The 22,500-nt window shown below is 37.5% G+C and overlaps 1 protein-coding gene across 1 annotated transcript in view; it reads right to left on the bottom strand.

Moving 5' to 3' along the window:
• LOC145774686 (guanine nucleotide-binding protein G(s) subunit alpha-like) overlaps positions 1-22,500 on the bottom strand; it is a 42,399-nt gene that overhangs the window by 13,055 nt on the left and 6,844 nt on the right. The window contains exons 2-4 of the mRNA XM_082585982.1: positions 17,224-17,386; positions 14,894-14,966; positions 27-81 (exon numbers count right to left, since the gene is read on the bottom strand). Coding sequence (XP_082442108.1) covers positions 27-81; positions 14,894-14,966; positions 17,224-17,365 — 270 coding nt within the window. The 5' untranslated portion in view covers positions 17,366-17,386. The remainder of the gene's footprint in view (positions 1-26; positions 82-14,893; positions 14,967-17,223; positions 17,387-22,500) is intronic.

Genomic DNA, 22,500 nt, shown 5'->3' with positions numbered 1-22,500 from the left:
AAAGACTTGTCTCAACCGAAACTCACCACCATGGCGTCTCGCACGTTCTTCTTGATGTCCAATGTCTTTGCCCTTTTTTCTCTGAAACACAATGAGATCCACACATCAACTTTGCAAAGACCATCAAAAATCGAACAGACAGCCAATTAAGTCGAACAAGTCTTTTTCACAATTCAATTGTGAAAAAGACCTGTAGTTTGTAGACATTTATGACTGTAAGTAAATTACATACCAGACTTCGTCAAGTGAACGACTTACTAAAAAAATGATGTAAAGTTAGTTTCTTTTTATAATAATATGTAATAAGAATAATGCTTGTACTGTATTTATAAAGGCTAGCACTGCATCCATCGCAGAGGCAGAATGCATTGCTCCTCAGCGCTTCACAAAGCAGACACTGTCAATGCATACGTATCGAGGCGCAACTGAGTACATACATTATTACCCGAATCCATTCGATTTCTCAGTGCCAAGCAGAAATTAGATCATTTTCAAGAAGTAGCGATTCAGAGGCAAACACACTAACCACTAAGCCACCGAGTCGGTTGATAAAGCTAATCTATAACCCTAATGCACTGCCTTTTACTGTGTGCGGAATTGTTTTTGTTTTTTTCGTTTTTGAATGATGAAAACTTGGAAAAGCAAATTCATTGCAGAAAAGTAGAGTCAAAAGTTTCTTTCTTGCATTGAGAACGTCTACAAACCAAATGTTTCATGCAAAAAAATAAAAATTTTGTTTGCTGGTCTGTTACGTCGGTATATGGCTTCAAAGTGTGACAAAGCTAGCCATCTCTTGTGGTACAGTAATTGCATAAAATGCACTGTTTTTTTACCACAAATCAACGATATTTATTGGGGTAAAAAACACCTCAATAATAATCTACACAAACATTTGGAGGCCCCAGTCTTTGTTGCATCAAGTAGCCTTAAAACATAGTACTCACAATATAACATTCAAACATTCATACAACCTATCACTAAAACTGAGCAAAAACCTTTAATAAATTCCTCCGAACCTTTTTTGCAACCTTCGCTGGCCATATTTACTCTATTTAACATACCGGTATATCTCTTCTTTGTCAAATCCAACTTTTTCTTCTACCCCTCAAAGTATTCACCAGAGACCACTTAAACAAAACTAAAAAAGTTGAGTGAATATCTACCCATTTTAGATGTAAAATGGTAAGTGTTTTTTTACCTCAATACCCCCCACTGTTTTTTACCCCACTTGACTACAATAAAAACATGGATCTTCAAAGCCTTTTGAGCTAATAACCATTTGTTTTAGCCAGTGAGTACTGAATTGAGTTAGGCATGTCCCCTCAATGTTGTTCATGTCGCATTGAACTGATCGGTAAACTTATTAAGTAGCACGAATCAGTGATCATGCACATTGCACAAGATGTATAACAGCTCAATATTCGTTTTTATATAGTGTAACATAGTGAATGTATAATACTTGAGTGTGTATCGTTGCAGCCTACTGGCCTAGCAATAGTATAGAATAAACTGGTAAATGCACACCTGTACAACGTATACAATTTTTTTCTTTGCATCGAAGCTGATATTAAGAAAAAATGTGTTTTTACCAATTAGTGATTAATGTGGTACAATTAGAAGCAAATGTTGTATCATAGTAGATACAAACATGGACCTTCTGAGCATTCTAACCAGGTTTCTAGCTTAACCGGTTCTCAAGTTATAAAATATTTGCCAATTTTGATGGTCACATGACCTTTTGAGCCATTTAGCCATCTGGGTACAGGTGGCAGATGACCAAAATTACTTTGGAAGTTGTTTTTAGACCTAAACGTCACTTTTAACAAATCTGGTTTTTAAATAAAATATATAAAATAATTGTTCACTCCACCGTCCACCCCACTCACTAACTGCTCAGTCGTGATAACTGCTCTTCAGTCTCATATGACAACATCAATGTTAAAATAAACAACATAGCAGCCGGAGATTTTAGATGCATGGATGGACATAATGAGCTATTGAATAAGGTAGTGGCCCTAAAGTAACAGTATACTGCTGTTGTAAGAAGACCAAACGATGATGTTGATAAAATTAATTGCATAATCTTTCGCTACAGGTCAGCTTATGATTAACTTGTACCAAATAAACTACTCTGCAATATCATGTGTAGTCACAAAGAATAAAACAAGGTCTTCTCAAAAAAGTAGAAACGTCTTTGAAGTATATTAATAAGTGATCTGGTATGGTATACCAATGGGATTAAAGTAGACTTGGAAAAAAGCTGAAAACCGATCTAAGATGAAATAAAACATGTTCGCAGGAGTCACTTCAATCATAATAACGATACGGTTTGGGTTGAATTCCAGTCTAAAAGGTCAGCCACAGTCATGTCTAGTCAAATTAATTATTATTGGAATGCATTGACACAATGACACATTGCGAGCTATTAGACCCGAATTCGTAGCTTCATTACCTAACAGGAATACATCACCTGTAGCGTGCTACTTTTTTGCACCAAAAATACAACTTAGAATTTTTACTGGTAGAAAATTTGATTCGCTTTTTCATTTCTGTGCATGTAGTGACATAAAGCGGACCTTGCTTTTTACGCACGGGCACGTTTAATTTGTTTTCTACACTATGAGCGATCAGCTTAAAAAATTTCATTTAGCAGGCAACAACAGCAGTTGTAACTTAAGTAAGTGATTACGTTTTACTTGAAAAATTTCTTTTAAGATAATATTTGAAGGAAAAAAGCGGTGGGAACTCATTAATTTGATTATGATAAAAGTAAAAGATTTATTTGCAAAAAATAAGTAACAATTAAACATTAACAGACATTTCGTTTATGTGCAAAACGTAGATCAAAGTACCCTGCCATATACGTACGTCGTACATACGTAATAAAGTAGAATACATAAAAAATACATGGATTGGTGCAGTAAAAATTAGTTTTTGTTGTTGTTATTTAACAAAAACAAATAGCAAAAACCAGTCGCATCACTAACCAAGGAATTTGGGACAAAACAAAGAATTGCAAAATAACTCATTTTCTGTTGAAGTTAACGTTTCATATTGTACTGTATTAACAACTTAGGAAATCGTCCCTTCCGTCATTTTGGCGCAAGTTCCAACTCTCCAGCTCTTACCATATTTGTGAATGTGATAAGGCCAAAATAGCAAAAATCCGCTAGCTGGCACATCAAGATTACGTCATAATGAAAAATGACGTCATTTATTAAATAAGTGACAAAAATCCAGTCACAATTTGACCCGAACCTAATTTTCCTGAAAAGTCGCCTAAAAGTGGGACACCCTAGTATACATGTTATCACTGGTGTCTATTTGTAAGGTCAAAGCAAGTGCGTCATATTATCCAAAGAAGGTAAAAAAAAGTTGACAAGAAAATACAAATAGAAACCAAAGTTTTACTCCACAAATGACCGGACGCAGGGCGAAACGTCAAATTACCAGAAATGAAAGTTTTATTTAATTGAACATATCCACAGTTAGCCTTTTGAACTATAAAAGGTACAGAAGTACAGAAGCTTACAAGAAGTACAGAAAGCTTGAATAGAAAAACACAGGTAAGTATAAATTTCCATAAAAACATAGGAATATCAACAAAAAGAAAGCATTGATATTCCCTGTACAAGGCGTATATATTGATAACAGCAGTCTATTTTTAGACCGCCAATGTTTACTTACACATGTAATTGAGTTCGTAGATTATTAAACAGTAACCGTTTCATCTTACTAATGCAAACTCAAAGCGGCTAAAACCTCTTCTCTCTTTGTTTCCTTTTTGTATGGAGTGGTTCACAACTATTTATAGCACGAAAGCTATTTATAGATGGGACTCAGATATTAATGTATGCACGCATGTGTGTGCACGAGCGGTGGCAATGCAGCAAGAGCTCACACCCTACGCTTGAGAGTTCAATAGGGGAAAACAAAGCTAAGATCGCTCAATAACTTAATATCTTTTGAGTTGGTTTAACGTCTGACTATGTAAAACTTACACTGACATATAAAAAAAAATGATTATAAGTGGTTAGAAATACAAAGCGAACCTTACAACACCAGTGAACCACTGAGTAGACTTCCTGCTCAACTCCTAGGCAAGCTCGTTGTATGGTATCAGTCTTTGCACATCTATTTTAGGACAGCTAACTTTTCTTAGTACAAAACATGACTGCACGGTTTTCACACCATTCCGAAGAAAAAATGGTAGACTATTTATTTTTTGTCACATCAAAGGTATACTGAAGTGTTAAAAACAAGGCTTTATATAAGTTATCCCTGTGAAAAGCATTTCATCAATGTAAAACATAAGCAAATGTTGATGATGCCTGGAAAAGTGCAAGCCTTTTAAATGGCGGCGTGAGGTGTGACACAGGCAGGTTTAATGAAAATTTGTTTATTAATTATTCATTGAGTACAATAAAAAAGATAAAGAGTGACAAGGCCTCCGCTAACAAGGCAAGCGAAACTTCACCCAAAAAAATACAGGGTTTTGTGGATGGGTACCTGCCAACAACAATCCTACTGTCCTATATAATTTTTCATTCTGTTATTGCTTTTTGTATTCCAGTTGTTCATTGTGATCCACATTCAAGCAAAGGTGAAAAGACCTAAAGAAATTGCAAAAAGCGGAACAAGTTTATTCTAGCTAAAGTTTGCAAATTCAAATAGCTTACCGTCTTCACACGAAAAACTAATGGTCAAACAACAATCTGCAGAAGCACATGCTTAGACAACAAAGTTTCATTTATTACATCGTTTTAACGGCTAGCGACGTTGAAACGATGTAAAAAGACAACTTTTGTTGCTTGCCTAAAATCTCTTGGGAAAGTAGTTGGATAATAATGTATTGCCTATCCAATGCCTAGGCTCTGAAACAATATATACCTGCTTGAGTGAATGAACTCGGGTAAACAGAGCGTATATTGTCCACAGTCCACTTAGTGAAAACTGATGAATATTAATGTCACATATGTTAACAATAAACATTATATTTCCGCTAATTGAACACCAGTGAGTCTTAACTGTTGCAGCTACCACAAGCAGCACATGACCAATGTGTTAAATTGACTACAACTGTCTACCAGAAAATCTCTTGAAAAACAAAAAGGGCACGTAAAAGACCTTGCCGAATGTGGTAGCAAAATGGCATGCCATAACCTTACTATAATTAGACTAAAGGGCAATTAAACCAACTATCTTGACACGTCTATAAAGAAATATACCATGCTTATTTTATCTTGAATGAATCAGTGTTCTGAAAATAAAAGATCAGCTCAATGTCACTTGATCTGAAAGACACAAAAGCACTAGTGGAACTCTGTGTCAAGCCTTCGGAACACTCGAAAGAACAGCTAATCGCATGCAAGCTTTCAGCATGGCAGTTATAAGATAATGAAAAGTTTGAAGTCAAACACGTCTTCAAATGCTGATTCGATTTTGCCCAGGGCAAAATTCAATGAATTCTTTTGGTGAAGCAAATATTGTCGAGTGCGCAAAATTAACTATTGCCAGTGCAAGAACACTACAACATAAGATACAGAGAAAACTGATAAGCGAAGGCGGCACCGGCACTGCGCTACAACCATAACACAGAAAATTCGATAAAACCTACCGTGGATCGATAAGAATCTATAAATAGCTGTCCAGATTGGTTAAAATGTATTAAAGAACAAAAACTAAATGACCAAAGCACACAGGGCCAACTGCTTGTTATATTTGCCTTGCAGTTAAACCAACACTGTGTGAACAAAATATTTCTCTAAAGACGTGTGCCAGAACGTTAAACATTAGCGCATGAAGACAATTTTCTGATTTTTTTACTTCATCAGAAAGTTTAGTATCGGCTGTCAAAACTGAACCTTTAGGTTAATAAGACATATTAAAAAATAAAACTGTAAACATTTTACTCGAAATCAAAATGACAGCATGAAAAAATGCAATTGTTTATCTTTCAATGTGGCCATCAAGTTATTAATTAAGACTACTGCATCCGTATTAAAGTCAAACGAGGTGCATGATCAGCGGGAGCTGGATGACCAAAGATCACAATAGTTGCTTGTTGCCTGTCCTGACATCTAAACCAGAACACCGCCACTGTTTCAAGGAATGCACAAGATAAGGGCCCTCCATCCATCTGGCTAGGAAAGAAACTTTGATACTACGCCGATCCGTATTAGCAAAAAAATGACAATGAAAACATTTTTTTAAACCATGGTAGGATTCTTTAAATGCATTTTTTCGTAGACGCCCTTCACAGAGGTATCAGTGTGCCTTTATGAAAACGTAGGGGAATAAAATACAAATATGCTTTGGAGGCTTGATTTTATTGTTGATTTAAAAAAATATGACAGCCCAGACATGTAGTATCGCATGAAACTTTGCTTACTTATTTCTTGTCACCATTCACATAAGTTCCCAAGTTTACCAGACCTAGCGTAAGTACGAAAAGCTCTTGTTCAACACAGGCGTGTCGAGCCAGCATCATCAAATACAGGGGTCACCAAACTACGGCACGCGGGCCTGATCCGGCGCGAGAGGTTTGTCCACTCGGCCCGCTAAACTGTGGAAAGAATGTGGTATATAAGGATTTAATTTGCCATTTTCCATGCTTCTATTCTTTATTTTCTCATACGTGATTCTGAAAGTTTGAGTATGTGTGACTTTTGGAGTTTGTGATAAAATCATGAGCTTTTTCTTCACAACCAATTCGCCTGCAACAACAGAACGTGCCAATTGTTGCATGCAGCTGGATACATTCGCATAAGTTGCAAACAAAATGGTTCGACCGAGAGCGTCTCTTCTAACAGGCACGTGGCTTTTTTCAAAAAAGTTTGACGACCTCTGATCTAATGGGAAGCAAAGAGCCTTGTCCATCACTGTCATTACAGAGTCAATTATAAGCGACAAAGAAAAACACTAACATCACAATAAGAAACTTTTCCATTTTTGTGTAAAAATAACTGACGACTATAAATGAAAAAAAGGCAACTTTGTGCAACAACAGTTCAAATCTCGACGAGTATAGAGCATTGGAAGGGCAACCATCATCAATTTGGCGCTTCCAACTGAACGACATAGTTCACCAAGCGACACCCAAACTGACAATCCCGGTAACAGAGACGGCTGCGTCAATAGAAAAAGGTCTATGCCATGGGCAAGTACGCGACAGTGCAAGTGAAGTATCATAATGCATTAAGCTTCCGGGGAAGCTTTAGGCCACAAACTATTTTAGGAAATTGGCAGATCACAACAAAACAAAAGTGAAACGCATACACGCTAAGTGAAAATAAGCACAAAGGAGCTCACTTTTGAAACTACACCAACACAATTGAAAGTATAGTCTTTCTGCGTTAATGTACGTCAGTCTGACGTCAGAAAACCGCATTGCTCAAGCGCTGACAGTAAAGATGTGAACTGTCTTGGCTTTCTACAAATAGAATGCACGTTATAACAGATGACACGCTGACGCAAGACGTAGGAAGTCCCAGATTGAAGAATGTGACATTTTTGTAGCGACTTGACGTCAAACAGTGAACAGTGAACTGACGCAACATGCTGTTGGCAAGGCGTTCTATTGAAGTTATCCTACTGTGAGTAGTGATGAAAAAACATCAAACAACACAGAATCGATGTAAACAAGTTTCAGAAAACGTTCATCAGACTGACAAATGTGGAAATTCCGAATCTGATCAACGTCAACCAATGTGATTGTCACACATAAAAATGTTGGTTGTACTCCAGGCAAAGAAACACATCGGATAAATTATTTCTCGATGACGTCACCACTAAAAACTAAACCCACTATTGCCACTCATGACAAAAATCCAGAGAAGATTTGCGAGATTTAAACCGAATTGCCAGCCAACAGCTACCTGATGATAAAATATCATTTAAAACAACAATGAAGTTTAAATTGTTGCGGACTATTGACACATTTGACAGTTTAGATTTTCCATCCTACTTTTAGTTATAGATTAGAAGAGCAGATTTTTGTGTTTGATCAAAAATGTGTTTTGATCGAAAATTGAGTGTAGCTTGAAAAGGACACGACATAAAAAGGTAACACTTCAACCGAAAACAAATTGAAATAGATCAAAAAATGATGAGCATTCATACAATATTACATTAAATCAATATAATATTGTAATGTAAATTATAGAGTAGGCTAATAGTTTCCAATCCTTTACCTAACAACTGCATTAAACGAAACTACAGCTATGGTGACTGTGCTGTGCTGCAGGCAATGTGGTTTTTCAATGGGAGGGTGTTCATAAACAACGATGCGAAGAATATGTGGTTTTAAATCAAATACCGTGAATATTCTTATGTGAAATTAAAATATTTCGCCCAAGACAATGAGATAATCAATAACATTGTCTCGCAACTACTATACTAACTAATATTCTTTCAAGCCATTACATGTGTATAACATCCAAATACATCACACTCAAGACTATCTTTTTCAGGTTGGATTGACATACAAAAACCTTCGCACTCAATGTCAAACAGGTTCAACTGCAGCAGCAATTTGCGTCATTGATGTTTGCATTGAACGTTTAGCACACCACGTTATCCTTAAAAGAGGAAGCAAAGACAATACCTTATCTTTTACAACGCACACTCAGTGTTACAACGATAAGTTTAAAGTCATCAAGAAATGGGTTACACAGTACACACCAAAGGATGTATGTATATATTATATAGCTTAATTTGTTTGTAATACAATATTGTACGATGCTGTATTAACGTAGATCGTAGAATACCTCAAGGTTTTCCACCAAAAGAAAAGTGGTAAAAACCAAGACTGGGAAACAGGAAAATTTTAGCAGGCCGTAGTGAGTGCTTACAATACGCACAGAGCCGATGGTCTGGAGAATTTTTTATCCAATTCTGGAGCAATGAAAACACTTACTTCAGAATAATCAATAAAATGTTTTTAATAACAAGGCAAAAGCAATAACATAAAGTAGACTGGAATTCTGGAAAACATAAGTGGAGCGTAAACTGTTTTGAAAGAACTTATCACTTTGTAAGTTGCCAATTGCAAGGAGTAAATATATAAGGCAATAAATGCCACCTCGCAGAATAGCACCCAGATGACAAAATGGTGGAATTACTATTGGAATATAAAGATATGTGTATTGTGTATTCTTGCTTGTCAAGTAGACTGCCAGGGCGAAATACGGTACACCCAGGGCGGGATTAATGGTTTATGGGGCCCTGGGCTGAGCTGAAAGTGGGGGCCCTTATCAAGTGACATTTTTCGCTAAAAATTAATGGTGGAGTGGAGCTACGACACGGGCCTAGTTGCATGTATCTGTGGCACCGAGCTCCAAACAGCGGACCAATGGCGTAGCCAGAAAAAAATTTGGGGGGGGGCCAAATATTTGATGAATTGAAAAGAACAACAAAGTGTTTGATTTAAAGCCATCGCCACTTGATGTGCATTGGCGTATCCTGGTGGGTTGAAGCAATAAAAGTGGTAGGGGGGTTAGAGCGTGCCGAAGGCACGCATATTCTAGGGGGTCCGGGGGCATGCTCCCCTGGAAATTTTTTAAAAAATTACACTCAAATAATGGATTATAACGCTCTCTGAAAACAGTTTTAGGGTAATATTTGTATGAAATTTATTAGCAGATAAACAGCTATTAACTTATTAAAGATAGCTCTTACACATGAACGGGCATAAACTGCGGCTAAATTAGAGAACACTAAAAACTCAGCTACACAAAAACTCAATAACTACACAAAAACCCAACAGAGTAAGCCATTCTGAAATTGCTTCCACAAATTAGTTCAAAGAAACGTAGGCTAAATTGCGTAAATTTTGCGCGATTTACGATTTGCAAAATTTATTGGTGTCTTTCTGTGTGTCTAAAACAAGTCCTTGGGGGTGTTAATAGCCAGATGCCTTGGAAAACAATATAAATTTCTACAAACGTTATTATATTTTCAACAAAGGACTCAACTTCGGAATCCAAACTTGGAAAAAATTGGGGGGGGGGCATGGCCTCTTTTGCCCCCTGGCTACGCCTGTGCAGCGGATCACCTTCTTGTTTGCCCTCGCTTGCCACCCGGTGCAGTAGGTGGGACCTGTCAGTGTACAACTCCGTTGCAGAAAAATGTGTCAATCTGTGGTGTATCAACGAACTTTAGAAGACTCGATAAAAGAAGAAGAACTGCATCACATCTAACTGACCATCTTGTATCAGATAATGTCTTCAAAACAGGCAAACCATCTAGGAATTTTTGATGGACTTGCTAACGATGAGTAGACGAGACGAGCCATGAATAAAGGCTTTGCAACAATTTAAAAAGCTCAGCGGCAGAACGGCATGTTTCTACAGGACATTTAGGCTACCGATTAAATTAACTGAATGTGCTGTGCAAGGGACATAATGAGCTACATTACATTTCTCGCGCAGAAGAGCTTGAAGACCGTTATACTTGCCACTCATATTGGCAGCATTACCATAACTTTGACCCGTAATCCGTACCATTTTCGGATATGAAAGTATCAAATAAAGATGTTTTTTGTTAAAAAAAAGGAAGAAAAATTGAATAACTGGGGCTGGGCAGGGGTGCTGCAGCACATATGGGTAAGCCGCCCTTGCTTGTTTGAGATACGAATTAAAGCAGTAATCTCCAGCTGAGCAACTAAAAAAATTAGTAGATTTTTTTCTTTGAGGTGGGGCCCCCAAAATTGGGGGCTCTGGGCTTCAGCACTAATCTCACGACAGCCAAGCATGCTCTTGTGTGATCTGCCAAGTTGTGCCAAAATATGGCCGTGAAAAAAGAACATTACGACAAAATGTTATTTCAATAAAAAAAACTCAAATGGCGATACTTTAGTTTCAAAGGTACTCTATCCAAACTAAGTGCGATAAAAAATAATAATAGTGAAGAATAGTTTATACCGGTAAGCATTCTTATTTGAAAAAATTTATGTAGCCTGAGTGCTTCACTACCAGGCCCAACAAAGCATTCGAAAAATGGCACTTCAGCGTGCAACAAACCGGACTGCTCATTTACTTCACCATGAACTATGAAAAATGTATCAAGTCAGATAGCTTGACGGTAAACGATTGGTCGGTATTCACACAAAAAACTATGATCAGGTTGCTTGATGCCACAAACTCTTTGACTAACATACTTTATCAAACGATGACGTATGTTCTCTGTAGTGCGGGAAGTCGACGCTGGTCTATTTATAACCTGATGACTAAGCTGCTTTTTCAAAACGTTTACTCACTGCACACCAAGATTCCACGATCAATTCAGCGGACCAACTCATACACATGCATTTTATCAACACACTTTTACTAAGTTAAAACAAAGAGATCAGCAATCTCTCCAGAACATGTAGCTCTAAACAAAATAAAAAGTTAGTACATGCCTTTAATACACTTTTGAAAGAAAGTCGTTTTTTGTTGAACCTATTTATATAAATCAGTTTATATTCTTTGCAGATCCTTCTCTTGTTTCATGGGCCAATCTGACAGATGTTTGTAGGTGTAACCACCCCTTTTTCTTAAATTTTACACATTTACTACACCGCTTTTTCTAAGACATTTTTAATTGTAAAGATGCAACTACTTGGTGGCCTGGCCTAGCATAGGCGCCGACTTTTCAAAAAACCTTGGGAGGCGAGAAAAGTGATGACGTCATAACCATAATGCTATTTCACTCAATTAAAATAGTTTTTGATTAAGCTTAGCGTCTTGTTTATATTGACACCTAGGTCGTAAACCGAATTTATTAGAACCGCTGCTTGAAACGATGTTTTACGAATGCAGCAGCCTACGCCTAGTCGTAAAAATTTTGATATTGTTAGCTCATAATTGGAACAGTTGGAAAACAAGCCGATTCATTTTCTTTTGTGCGAGTGAATGACAACGATCAAGACAGTTAAGTTATTGAAATAAAACGCAAAAAAATCATGATCTTAAGCAGAGTGAAAACCCGCTATCAGTTTTATTAACCTCGTTTCACTCGTTTTGCTAATTACTTACCTTCAAAGCGTTAACAACGGCGAAGTGTTTTCTCTTCTGTTTTTTATCGAAATTTTATCGAATACCGTATATACTCGAGTATAGGTCGAGATGTTCGCAAGTGATTTTCACCTCAAAAAGACAGGTTCAACTTATACACGGGGACAACACGCTGTTGTTTCCAGCTAGGCAGTTTTCAAAGAAAACACGTTTTTGCTGCGGCAAAATCATTGTCGAGGCAGATTACGGAGTGTGAAATGGCGTCGACCGAAGTAAAAGTTTTGAATACGTTTATTTGCAGTGATTCAAACTTAATTTTCAAATTTAATGATTTCTTGTCCATTCTAAACTATGCACTTGTTGAGCAATATACAAAGCTCACGAGACAAAACAGCAGAAAGAGCTGTTTTAAGTACTCATTTTTTTGCGTGTAGGATATAGTCGTTTTTATTACGTAACATTCCGTGATCGTTGAAGTCGATGTCAAACCTTAGCGGCCGCATAAAACAATGATGTCAGGTTGGCTAGGTGATATTAGCGGTAAGAGACGTCGCTAATGCAGGCAATATCTTTTAAGTGTTTTTTTAAAGGTGTTTTGGGGGACCGAAAAGGTCCCCCAAATTTCTCCAGCGGTTTCCCAAACTTTGGACTTGCAACTGCAGTAGAAAAGTAATGGTTGTTTCTCGCTATGCCTTAAGCAAATATGGCTATTTTTCGGTATTTACATGAAACACTTGCGGTCTCTTAAACTACTTAGCAGTCACCCAAACCAAACCTTAAAAAAAAACTGTCTGTGACCAAGACCATTAAACACTTTTTCTTTCATCGATTTTCGATTTAATTCTCACACATTGCGAACATAACAATGCGTTCTGTTGAATCATAATTGATCTCACAAGTCACAGCGAATAGTTACGTGACTATTCCAGCAGGGTAAGTTACTCTACCATCTACTTTGAAATTTCCCTACCGTATGACGGTTTGAGAAAGCCATGCGATTGCCAATCAGCTGCAGTTTTGCGGGTAAGAGCAACGTAGGCTACTTTTCGCTTTCGGCATTCTTTAAGTCCGTTTAAATGATCTAATTCTCTTTCGCCAAGTATTTTATCTTTGAAACACCACTTGTAATAACCATTTTTGTTGCCCCTCAACCATAAATTTACGGGGGGCGTCGCCCCCCGGAAGTCGGCGCGTATGTGGCCTACAATCCGAGCACCAACGCACGCCAACCTCACCAGCGTTTCTTGGTGCCTGCAGAGCATCGTCACAAGAGTTGTGTTGGGCTAACTCGGAATGAATAATAATTTTTGTTTTCCAAATTACGGATATAACATATTTCGTATTTTGAAAAACCGGTTAATAAACTAAATTTATCAGACAACCGTTTTCTTTTCGAACATTCTATCACGACTATGAGTGGTTTGAAAATCGTCCAACTCAACTGGGATAGTTTAATTGCAAACGTGGACATTTCTGCGCTGTGGGCCAGTGGGCACTAAATTTACCACATTTTGAACTGCTTCTACAAGGCTTTTCCTATGACGCACAACGTTTCAATTGTACAAACGTGTATAAACGGTTACCAAGCTATTCAATCACTCAGTCGCATATTACAGGCATTCCTAGGTAGGATAAAAACTCTCCTAGTTTCTTGAATCTAACTGTTAGCAGTTACTGACACTTTGTTATAAGATTTAGAAAATTATCATATATGGTGTGACTTTTCTCTAATACTAAAGTTACCCCGTTGATAGATGAAACTGAGCTGCAAGAAATACAGTACATTTAACCACGCTTGAACTACGTTACGGGTTTTGTCCTAGGTGGAAATACTGTAAAAGGCATGATAACGTGAAAAAACACTGTTTAGAAATAATAATAGTATTTCCAGTCACCCTTTTTATTGTTTGGCTGATTCTATTGGAAGCAGCACTCTATAGGTCAGTGGTTCTCAAACTTTTTCAGCTTGTGGCACATTAGAAAAAATATAAAACGCACGCGGCACAGTTACAAAAGAAGAAAAGTTGCTTTAAAAAAATTATTTTCACGTGTCAATGCGATGGATGTGCTTGTTTATAGCCTACCAATATAAGCTTCGATTGAAACGAGGTTGCATTGTTGACAAACATATACCCGAATTTCATCGTCAATTTCAAGCAGTCTCTCTCGTTTACAGCTTTTAATTTCAGTCAAAACAGAAAAGCCATGTTCACATAGCCATGAAGATGCAAATGGCAATATAATTTTGATTGCTTTTGCACGGATCATGAAATAGAATTTGGAAGCAGACAGCCAAAACGCATCCAAGTTTTTTTTGTGGAAACAGCGTTTGAAAAAATGGGTCGTTTCGTAAATCAATGAGCTGTTCTTCTTCTGCAGAAAGATGGCTTAATTCATTGCTTCCAAATGGTGGGAAGTAATGTTAGCAATAGCTAACATAGCAGCCCAATAGTGACGTGGCAATTACCCTGCTGTATCGGCAATGCGATATAATTAGTTTCATCGTCACATGTGCTTATTTATCATCTGTTGAAGGAGTTAAAGCGCTTTTAAGTCGCATGCTTGTCTGAATGGCTTATTGTAAATATTTATACAGTTCTTTTCCAAAATTTCAAAAAGATTCGCGGCACACTTGAGAATCTGTGGCGACACACTAGTGTGCCGCGGCACACAGTTTGAGAATCACTGCTATAGGTGCACGTGTTCTGCATAAATAGGTATGACCCTATATGGCCTATATCTCCAATCTTGTCCTCTCCTTTCCAAGTCAAGTGCACGTGAAAGCATATCAGACAATATTGCTGATTAGAGTACACAACTTCAGATGTCACTAACTTAGCTAGTATTGACTACAACTGGAAAACAAAGTAAAACTTCATATCAAACAAAAGTCTTACTCTGCATTAAATCCATTGACATGAAGTATTCTCATTTGTTTTACTATTGTACTTTTTCCAGATTCTCCGGCTCCTGCAAGATCAAGATTGATGTAAATAATAAAGTTCAAATGATATTGTTTGCAAACAAAAACCTTACAATTGCACTTTTAAAAGGGAATTGAAATAAAGTCAAATCTCAATTGCATATAGTAATAAACATCCATCCATCCAAGCTTGTTAGTTGTGCCACAACTGAGACCTATCAATCTTTCATTCCATAATCCATACGTTCAGTTCTGAGCGTCTTACCAGTAAACAAGATTCAAACTGTTTAAATTTTGGGAATTACAAACTTCTTAAAGATTCTCGGTATTAACTATTCCATAGCTAAGCTACCAAAATACTTCATAGAGAAATTTTTACATTACATTGTGGAAATGAAACAACCAATATCCGTTTGCAGTTGGTAGAGCTTGACCAACAGGGTCAAGCCGGAAGAAGTCTTTATAACACGATTCGAATGACGCAATGCCACTATAGTTAAATACTACAAAACTTTTCCTATAACGTGGTGATGTAATGACTTCAACCTGAGACTTGGTTATTTCTTGTCTGTCGTTGAGGTTGCACAGTTCAGAGATATCACTTATATTGCTTAAGCAAAAAACAATTTTTAAATAAAGCGATTCTCTGTTCGTTAGTCAGTGTTGAGTTGATATTATCGCTCACAATTTTTTCTAGAACCCTGGTATGTTATGAAAGTATTATTATTAGATTTGACGGATAAAAATAAACTACACCTACGCTGGTGTTGAGTTATTTAGATCAGGGTTTCCCAAACTTTTTTGGGCCATGGACCACTACATTTGTAAATCTGTTTATTCGCGGACCCCAATACAAAGGTAAAAATGAATAAAACCGAATTTTGTTTATTTAAAAAACTGACAACATCAATGGGACTGATGGGATTGCTTCTTATTGCATAAGTCATCAATTCTCGGTGTTATTTGTGGCCATCTCGTGAATGAATGTGGCCATCTCGTGCCATAAGACAGAGGTGAATTGCCTGCGAATCTAGAGACTCAATGCAGTATGAATGCGTCTGCGCAGCTCTTCGCGTTGACATCTGACAGGGGAATGGTTTCTGACCAGCGAATAAATCTGTCGATGACGGTTAAGATATAACAACACCCATTTGAACGAAAAAGGGGCCCTACCATACAGGTTCCACTGAAAGTCTGGACCTGTATTTTGTCTTCATGTTGGTATAAGAGCTGAAAATGCTGTCTCACACATGCAGGTTGTGGCAAAAGGCAATAAAATTTTAGTTGCCTTTTGCGATAGCAATGGGTATTCCTCCACAACACTCAACCAGAAAGATGCAATAGCTGTTTGATTGAAACTAAGCATTAAAGTTTGATCAGATGATAATTCGGCTAATTCTTCTTCTTCGCGTCCTGACAGATCAGTCTTTGTAACAACAAAAGGGTTTAAAATCCAGTCAAAATTCTCATATGTCTCTTTTAAAAAGTATTTCTTGAAATGTATAGAAAGCAATTCCAAATGTTGTGTAACGTCAGAGAAAATCAACTCTGTATTAATTAAGGGTTTGTTGGTAATGTGGTCACACAGAACAGGATACTTGACAGGGTACGTACTGTAGGCTACAACGTAGGCCTATATGTGTGACTTTTTAATTTCTTGTCATATCGCCACGGACCACCTGTGCAGTCGTCGCGGACCACCAATGGTCCGCGGACCACAGTTTGGGAAATCCTGATTTAGATCACCAGTCTTTCAACATGTGCCTCAAAAGTTAAGTCTCAAAGTAAAGAGGTACAAAGCCAGACTTACACTTCGAGCATGCTCATACCCTACTAGACTGCTCTAATTATTATTAAGATAATATTTCATGGAAGGGGGAAATAAAGAAATAACTTTTTGGTATGTATTTAACTTTGCTTTGGTAAGAGTTAAAAATTTAATTTTGCTACCCTTTACTAGCAATATTTCTGAAAAGCATTGCAACATTCCAAAATTATGGCCTCACAGTCTTCAGGTATGGTGTCATGTGGATCAAGTTTTTCGGAGAGCATCACAATTCACAATGTCAGACATGTCCAGTTCTGCAGATCACACATCCATGTGTAAAATGATAGACATGTAAATTTTATTACCATTGGTACAGCACCCCGTGTTTTAGATGCATTATATCCAGTATTGGCGCCAGTATTTTACACCAAAATCATATGGTATATGACGCAAAGCTAAAAAAAATAGTGTCAATAACTTTTGATATTATACAACTACAATACATAACTTTAATTAAAAGTAGAAGATGAAATTACCCAGCAGCAGCAACCGATGTGTGCTTCTGTACTCATGCTTGTCTTTGGCCAACTGATTGTTGATTCGCCGATTTGTTTCTCTTTGTTCTTGGAACTCATCATTGCTGTGCTGTGGGTGGGAGCAAAGGCAACCCATTTGCATGCTACTTAGACGTGTGAACACCTGAGCAAAACACATCCACACAAATTTTAAACTACCGTAGATGAATTTAATTTATATAATTATATACCTTAATGTGTAGCCAACTGTTTAACAATAGGGTGGAGTGAAAAAAATTTTTTTTTCCAAATCAAAAAACATGGGGTCTGTATACAGGCCAAATGACCCAAAACGGCTTTTCAAAACATTTTTTGGGGGTAGCTGTCAATATTGGCAGTGCTACCACCACCTGGTGGCCACGAGTAAGCAAAAATTCTTAAATACTCCATAACTTTTGATACACACATGCTAGAAGGTTGGTTTTGGTGTCTATAGATGCGTAATACACATGTTTATATCTACTCTAAGAGACATGTTTTCTCTAAAACACTTGTAAATTGAGTTATTAGCAAAAAATGATTTTGACTGAATTTGACTGATCATTTATAAGTGGAATTTACTATGTACTGTAGTGTAAGGCCCTGGTATGCTGGTACTGTATATAATAATGTTGTATGTGTAGGAAAAGTAATTTACATGTAGAATTTTATATATTATAATGAATTACAACTTTTTCAATTCACCATTCTTTTTGTAATCAGTACCACATTATATTTAATCATAAACCCAATTGGCAATTAATGATGTTTTAAATTTTGGCAAATTCAAATTATTTAAATCAATGACATTTTAGATTGTCACAATATAGTTTACTAATTTACTGTGATAGCAATATTCTTAACATTAGCTTACCAAGTTACAAAAAGCAATTTACTATCAATTATTTAATTTACATCAATCGTGTTGTTCATGTTTGTATTATCATTCATAATCAAATTCAAAATATTCATTACTTTCGTCAACAGCAAAATTGTTGTTTCGTGTCATATCTTTTCATTAGTTTTCTTGATTTCAGTTTTTGACGAATCATTCCATCACGTCGAGCAAAACCACAAACAGATGCACTTGCTTCGGTAACAACTTTAATATGCCTTTCCACGGCTTGGTTATGGCAAGGATGATTCATACGAAGGGGTGTTCTCCTAATTTCATCAATGTCGCTATTTGATAAGCTTCTTAGAATGGGTGGTTCTGTCAGCTCCAACACATTCATGTTTACTAGTTTGTAATAACATTTTGCACCAAAGTTTAACTTGGGAATAATGAACTTCCTGACAGTGGCTGTAGAAGCAGGCGTCTCTGATTGTTCATTCTCCTCACTATCTGATTGCTCCAATACCCCACCATCAAAGTTGTCTGAATCAAAGATTACAGCTGATGTTGTTGCATTACCACGCAAAGCATGTATTTTATTGACGGCTATTCTTCTGGTATCCTCATCTTCATCTCCAAGCATGCCAAGTAATATATTTTCAGGGTTTGCGAAGAAAGCATTTCGTTGCAGAGTTTTCAGAGCAATCTTCTGTACTTTTGAGTTTGGAAAGGTCATTACTCTTCTAATCATGTTGTAGAAATTTTTGGCACCATCAGATATTGAATGTTTGCGTTTAATTTCAAACCAAGAGGGGAAATAAACCTTTATGCAAAATTCTACAATAATGACAAGCTTTGGAGATGGCGTTGATACAGAAACATAAAACCTTAAGATCCTACACGCCAAAGTTAGCCATCTTGAGTGACACAGCCCACCGACTTCTAATAATGCAAGATCTGCATCCACATCGCCAAGAATTACCGCCCAACATATTCTGTACGAATAATACTGATCCGAACTGAGATCATCCACAATAGCATTTGGTAATTCTGGAAAATTAACACTGGAGATTGCTTTAAATGGGACTATATCCCAGTCAGAAACAGATCCAGATAAGCATTTCCCAATATTTCCAGAAAAGGAATCAGGCCCCTTGGTTGAGCCATCAATTTCCATAAAAACATGGCGCAAAGGAAGCTCATTGCAATGGAGCAAACAAATAGCCCATTGTAAAGGCCTACCTTGTAAAGGCCTATTGTAAAGGCCTACTCTTAGAGCAGATATAAACATATGTATTTTGCATCTATAGACACCAAAACCAACCTTCTAGCATGTGTGTATCAAAAGTTATGGAGTATTTAAGAATTTTTGCTCGCTCATAGCCACCAGGTGGCGATAGCGCTGCCAATATTGACAGCTACCCCCAAAAAATGTTTTGAAAAGCCGTTTTGGGTCATTTGGCCTGTATACAGACCCCATGTTTTTTGATTTGGAAAAAAAAAATTTTTTCACTCCACCCTATTTAACAATGCTGCAGAAATTAAGTAATCATAAAAAAAGCAAGGAGGCCAGCTTCCATATTTCGGGTCCACGTCTTTTAGGCGCAGACAATTAGGCGCCGGTCAAATAGGCGCGCACACTGTGGCGTCTGGATACTTAGGTGTGGAGCACTGTGGCACCCGTTCAGTTAGGTGCTATTCCTAGTTACGCCTGCAGATTGTATCAGCTTGGCAGGAAGGGCAATGCTTTTCACACAAAATGTTATATTGAACAGAAAAATATGTTGTTTTGTTAATGCACGTGTAGAGATGAGGTGCGAGACAACGCTCTACTACTCTTGACTTGATATCAGCACATCTCCACAGGACATTTGCTATGCATCCTGAACACAGGTTGCAGCCAGATGAAACTTTACTTATTCTGTTATCTTTCGCAATTACTTCTACTCGGGATTGATTGGTCGTGTGGAGAGTACGTATGAGACAACGCTCTAGTACATGAATACATTTCTATAGGACATATGAACCCTGGCTACTAGTTGCAAGCATAATGGTGCGACTTTGTATGTTATTTAACCTAGTCGGGTTTTGACGGAAAACTAAATTACTCTTCACTCAAGCCTACCACCCGTTTGATAGTCTACGGTATATTTTTTACTGATATTTAGTGTAGTTATTATTTGACTCACTAAAAGTGAACTCAGTCATGTTCGAAAACTTGAAACCTGGACTAATAACAAGTAAATGCCAAAAACGCGTATTAAAATACAATATATTTTTCTGTTCAATTGAACAGAAAAATGATATTGTAATTTAATAATATTCATATTATTTTCATATTGATGTATTTTGTGTGAAAAGCATTGCCGGTTCAAGCAGCTTCGCTCACTAAAACCATGACATATTTTTCTGTTCAATACAACATTTTGTGTGAAAAGCATTGCCCTACCTACCAAGCTGATACAATCTGCAGACTTTACTAGGAATAGCACCTAAATGAACGGTCTCCGCACCTAAATATCCAGACGCCACAGTGTGCGCGCGCCTATTTGACCGGCGCCTAACTGTCTGCGCTTAAAAAACTTGCTTCCCATATTTCAAACCAATATAGCCTGCCAATTGACATAAGCAACGATGTCTAGCTAATTATTTACATCCACTGCTGTGGTGAAAACAATGTGCAATTTCTTAAGATCTAAAGGACGTTTATTTTTATGTTTTTAAGTCTTTACAGACCCTAGAATTAAGCTTAAGATACATTTTTTGGTTTATAATCTATTAATGTCAGTTCACAGGAGCCCAGACTTGAGATGGCACCATCACATTTGTTGTAGTACGGTATATAATGAAACATATTGACATATGAAAAATTCTTTTGGCAGTTTACTTAAACTAGAAGTATTCCTATCAGAATATTTCACAACTTATAAGAACGAAGTAATCGTTTATCACAGCTGTCTTAAAATACTGATGATAATATTCATTGTGTTTGCATGTGTAAACTTATTAATGTAAAAATTAATAATCCTAGAAGCTGGAACAGAGAAGTCCAGATTTTGTCCAAAAACATGAAGTCCAAAACATACAAAATATTATTCACTTACTGTAAATATGAAGGTCAAAAATATTCTTCCCTTAAATATGGTAGTCAAAAATCAACACTTGGTACTTCTAGTAAAATAGAGTAGTCAACCCTCGATTTAACGGACAAATGCGGACCAGCAGCAGTCCGTTGCTGGAAAAAGTTCGTTAATCGAAAATACCGTACTCCCACTACTGTACAGTGTACAGTCAAGTACTCTGCTATAGCGTAGACCCATCTGTCACCGCTTAATAAACCAAATACTGTACAGTACAACACAGTAGCAGTTTAAAGACACATGAAATGCGTTCCTTGTTTGTATTTTGTATAGCCTGCGCGACTACAGTACACAGGTACATTTACAGTACACCCTACACAACTTAAATGTAGATTAATCTGAGTCAGAGATGATCATCAACTCATCATGTCCATCCTCCTGAACATCAACCTCAGGGATGGCGGGACGATGACTGCAGCATGGCAAAATGGCCCGATTCGGTAAGTTCGATTCGGTGAGTCCGATCCCTTAACGGGGGATTTTTTCAAATTTTTTTTTTAATTATCGGGTACCGTGGCCTAATTATCATTGCCGTTTTAGGGTTAGGGGTTAGGAGTTAGGGTTAGGGGTTAGAGGTTAGGAACTCACCGAATCGGACTCACCGAATAGTAGCAGACCCGCAGCATGGGGCATCATTGTTCAGATTTTCAGGGGCAGGTGGGATGCATAAGAGAGATGGAGACGACACAGATGGGTTGGCTGGAGCACCATGTTGAACAGGGCGGTTAGGGGCAAAGAAGCTGTTGATTTTTGTCTGGCGACCCCCATATGCTGTTCCTTGATGATATGCTCCTTGATCATCCTGAGTTTCCCATATTGGTGCGCCATCTCAGGTAGTTGGCTGTAGGCGGAGTAATCAACGAGGGCATCGATATAACTCCGTAGAGTTGACAACTTCACCTTGGGGACTTCAATCGCCTCTTCCTCGTCACTGCTTTCCTCTTCTCCACCATCCACCACAGATGCCACTATGTCGGCCTCAGACATGAACTGATACCCTGGGTCCAGATCTAATTCGTCCAGCCAGTCTGTTATATCATCGATGGAGGTGGATACCTCCCTACCACGCTGCAACATTTGGAGAAAATCTCCTGCCTCTATTCCTTCAAAGTTGGCCTCTGAATCTTTGTCCTCTAAGATTTTCTTCCATGAATTTGCGAGGACAGACACCTTAATGTCTTGCCACGCTGCTGCAAAGTTATAAATGGCTGAACGAATATTGTCATTTTTTATGTTGCTTAAGGTCCGCTGGCCCCTGGTGTTGACATCAGCATCTGTTTCGTC

Source organism: Aplidium turbinatum, chromosome 7 (genome assembly GCF_918807975.1).
Source record: "Aplidium turbinatum chromosome 7, kaAplTurb1.1, whole genome shotgun sequence".
NCBI lineage: Eukaryota > Metazoa > Chordata > Ascidiacea > Aplousobranchia > Polyclinidae > Aplidium > Aplidium turbinatum.
This window is presented reverse-complemented; position numbering and strand designations above follow the sequence as displayed.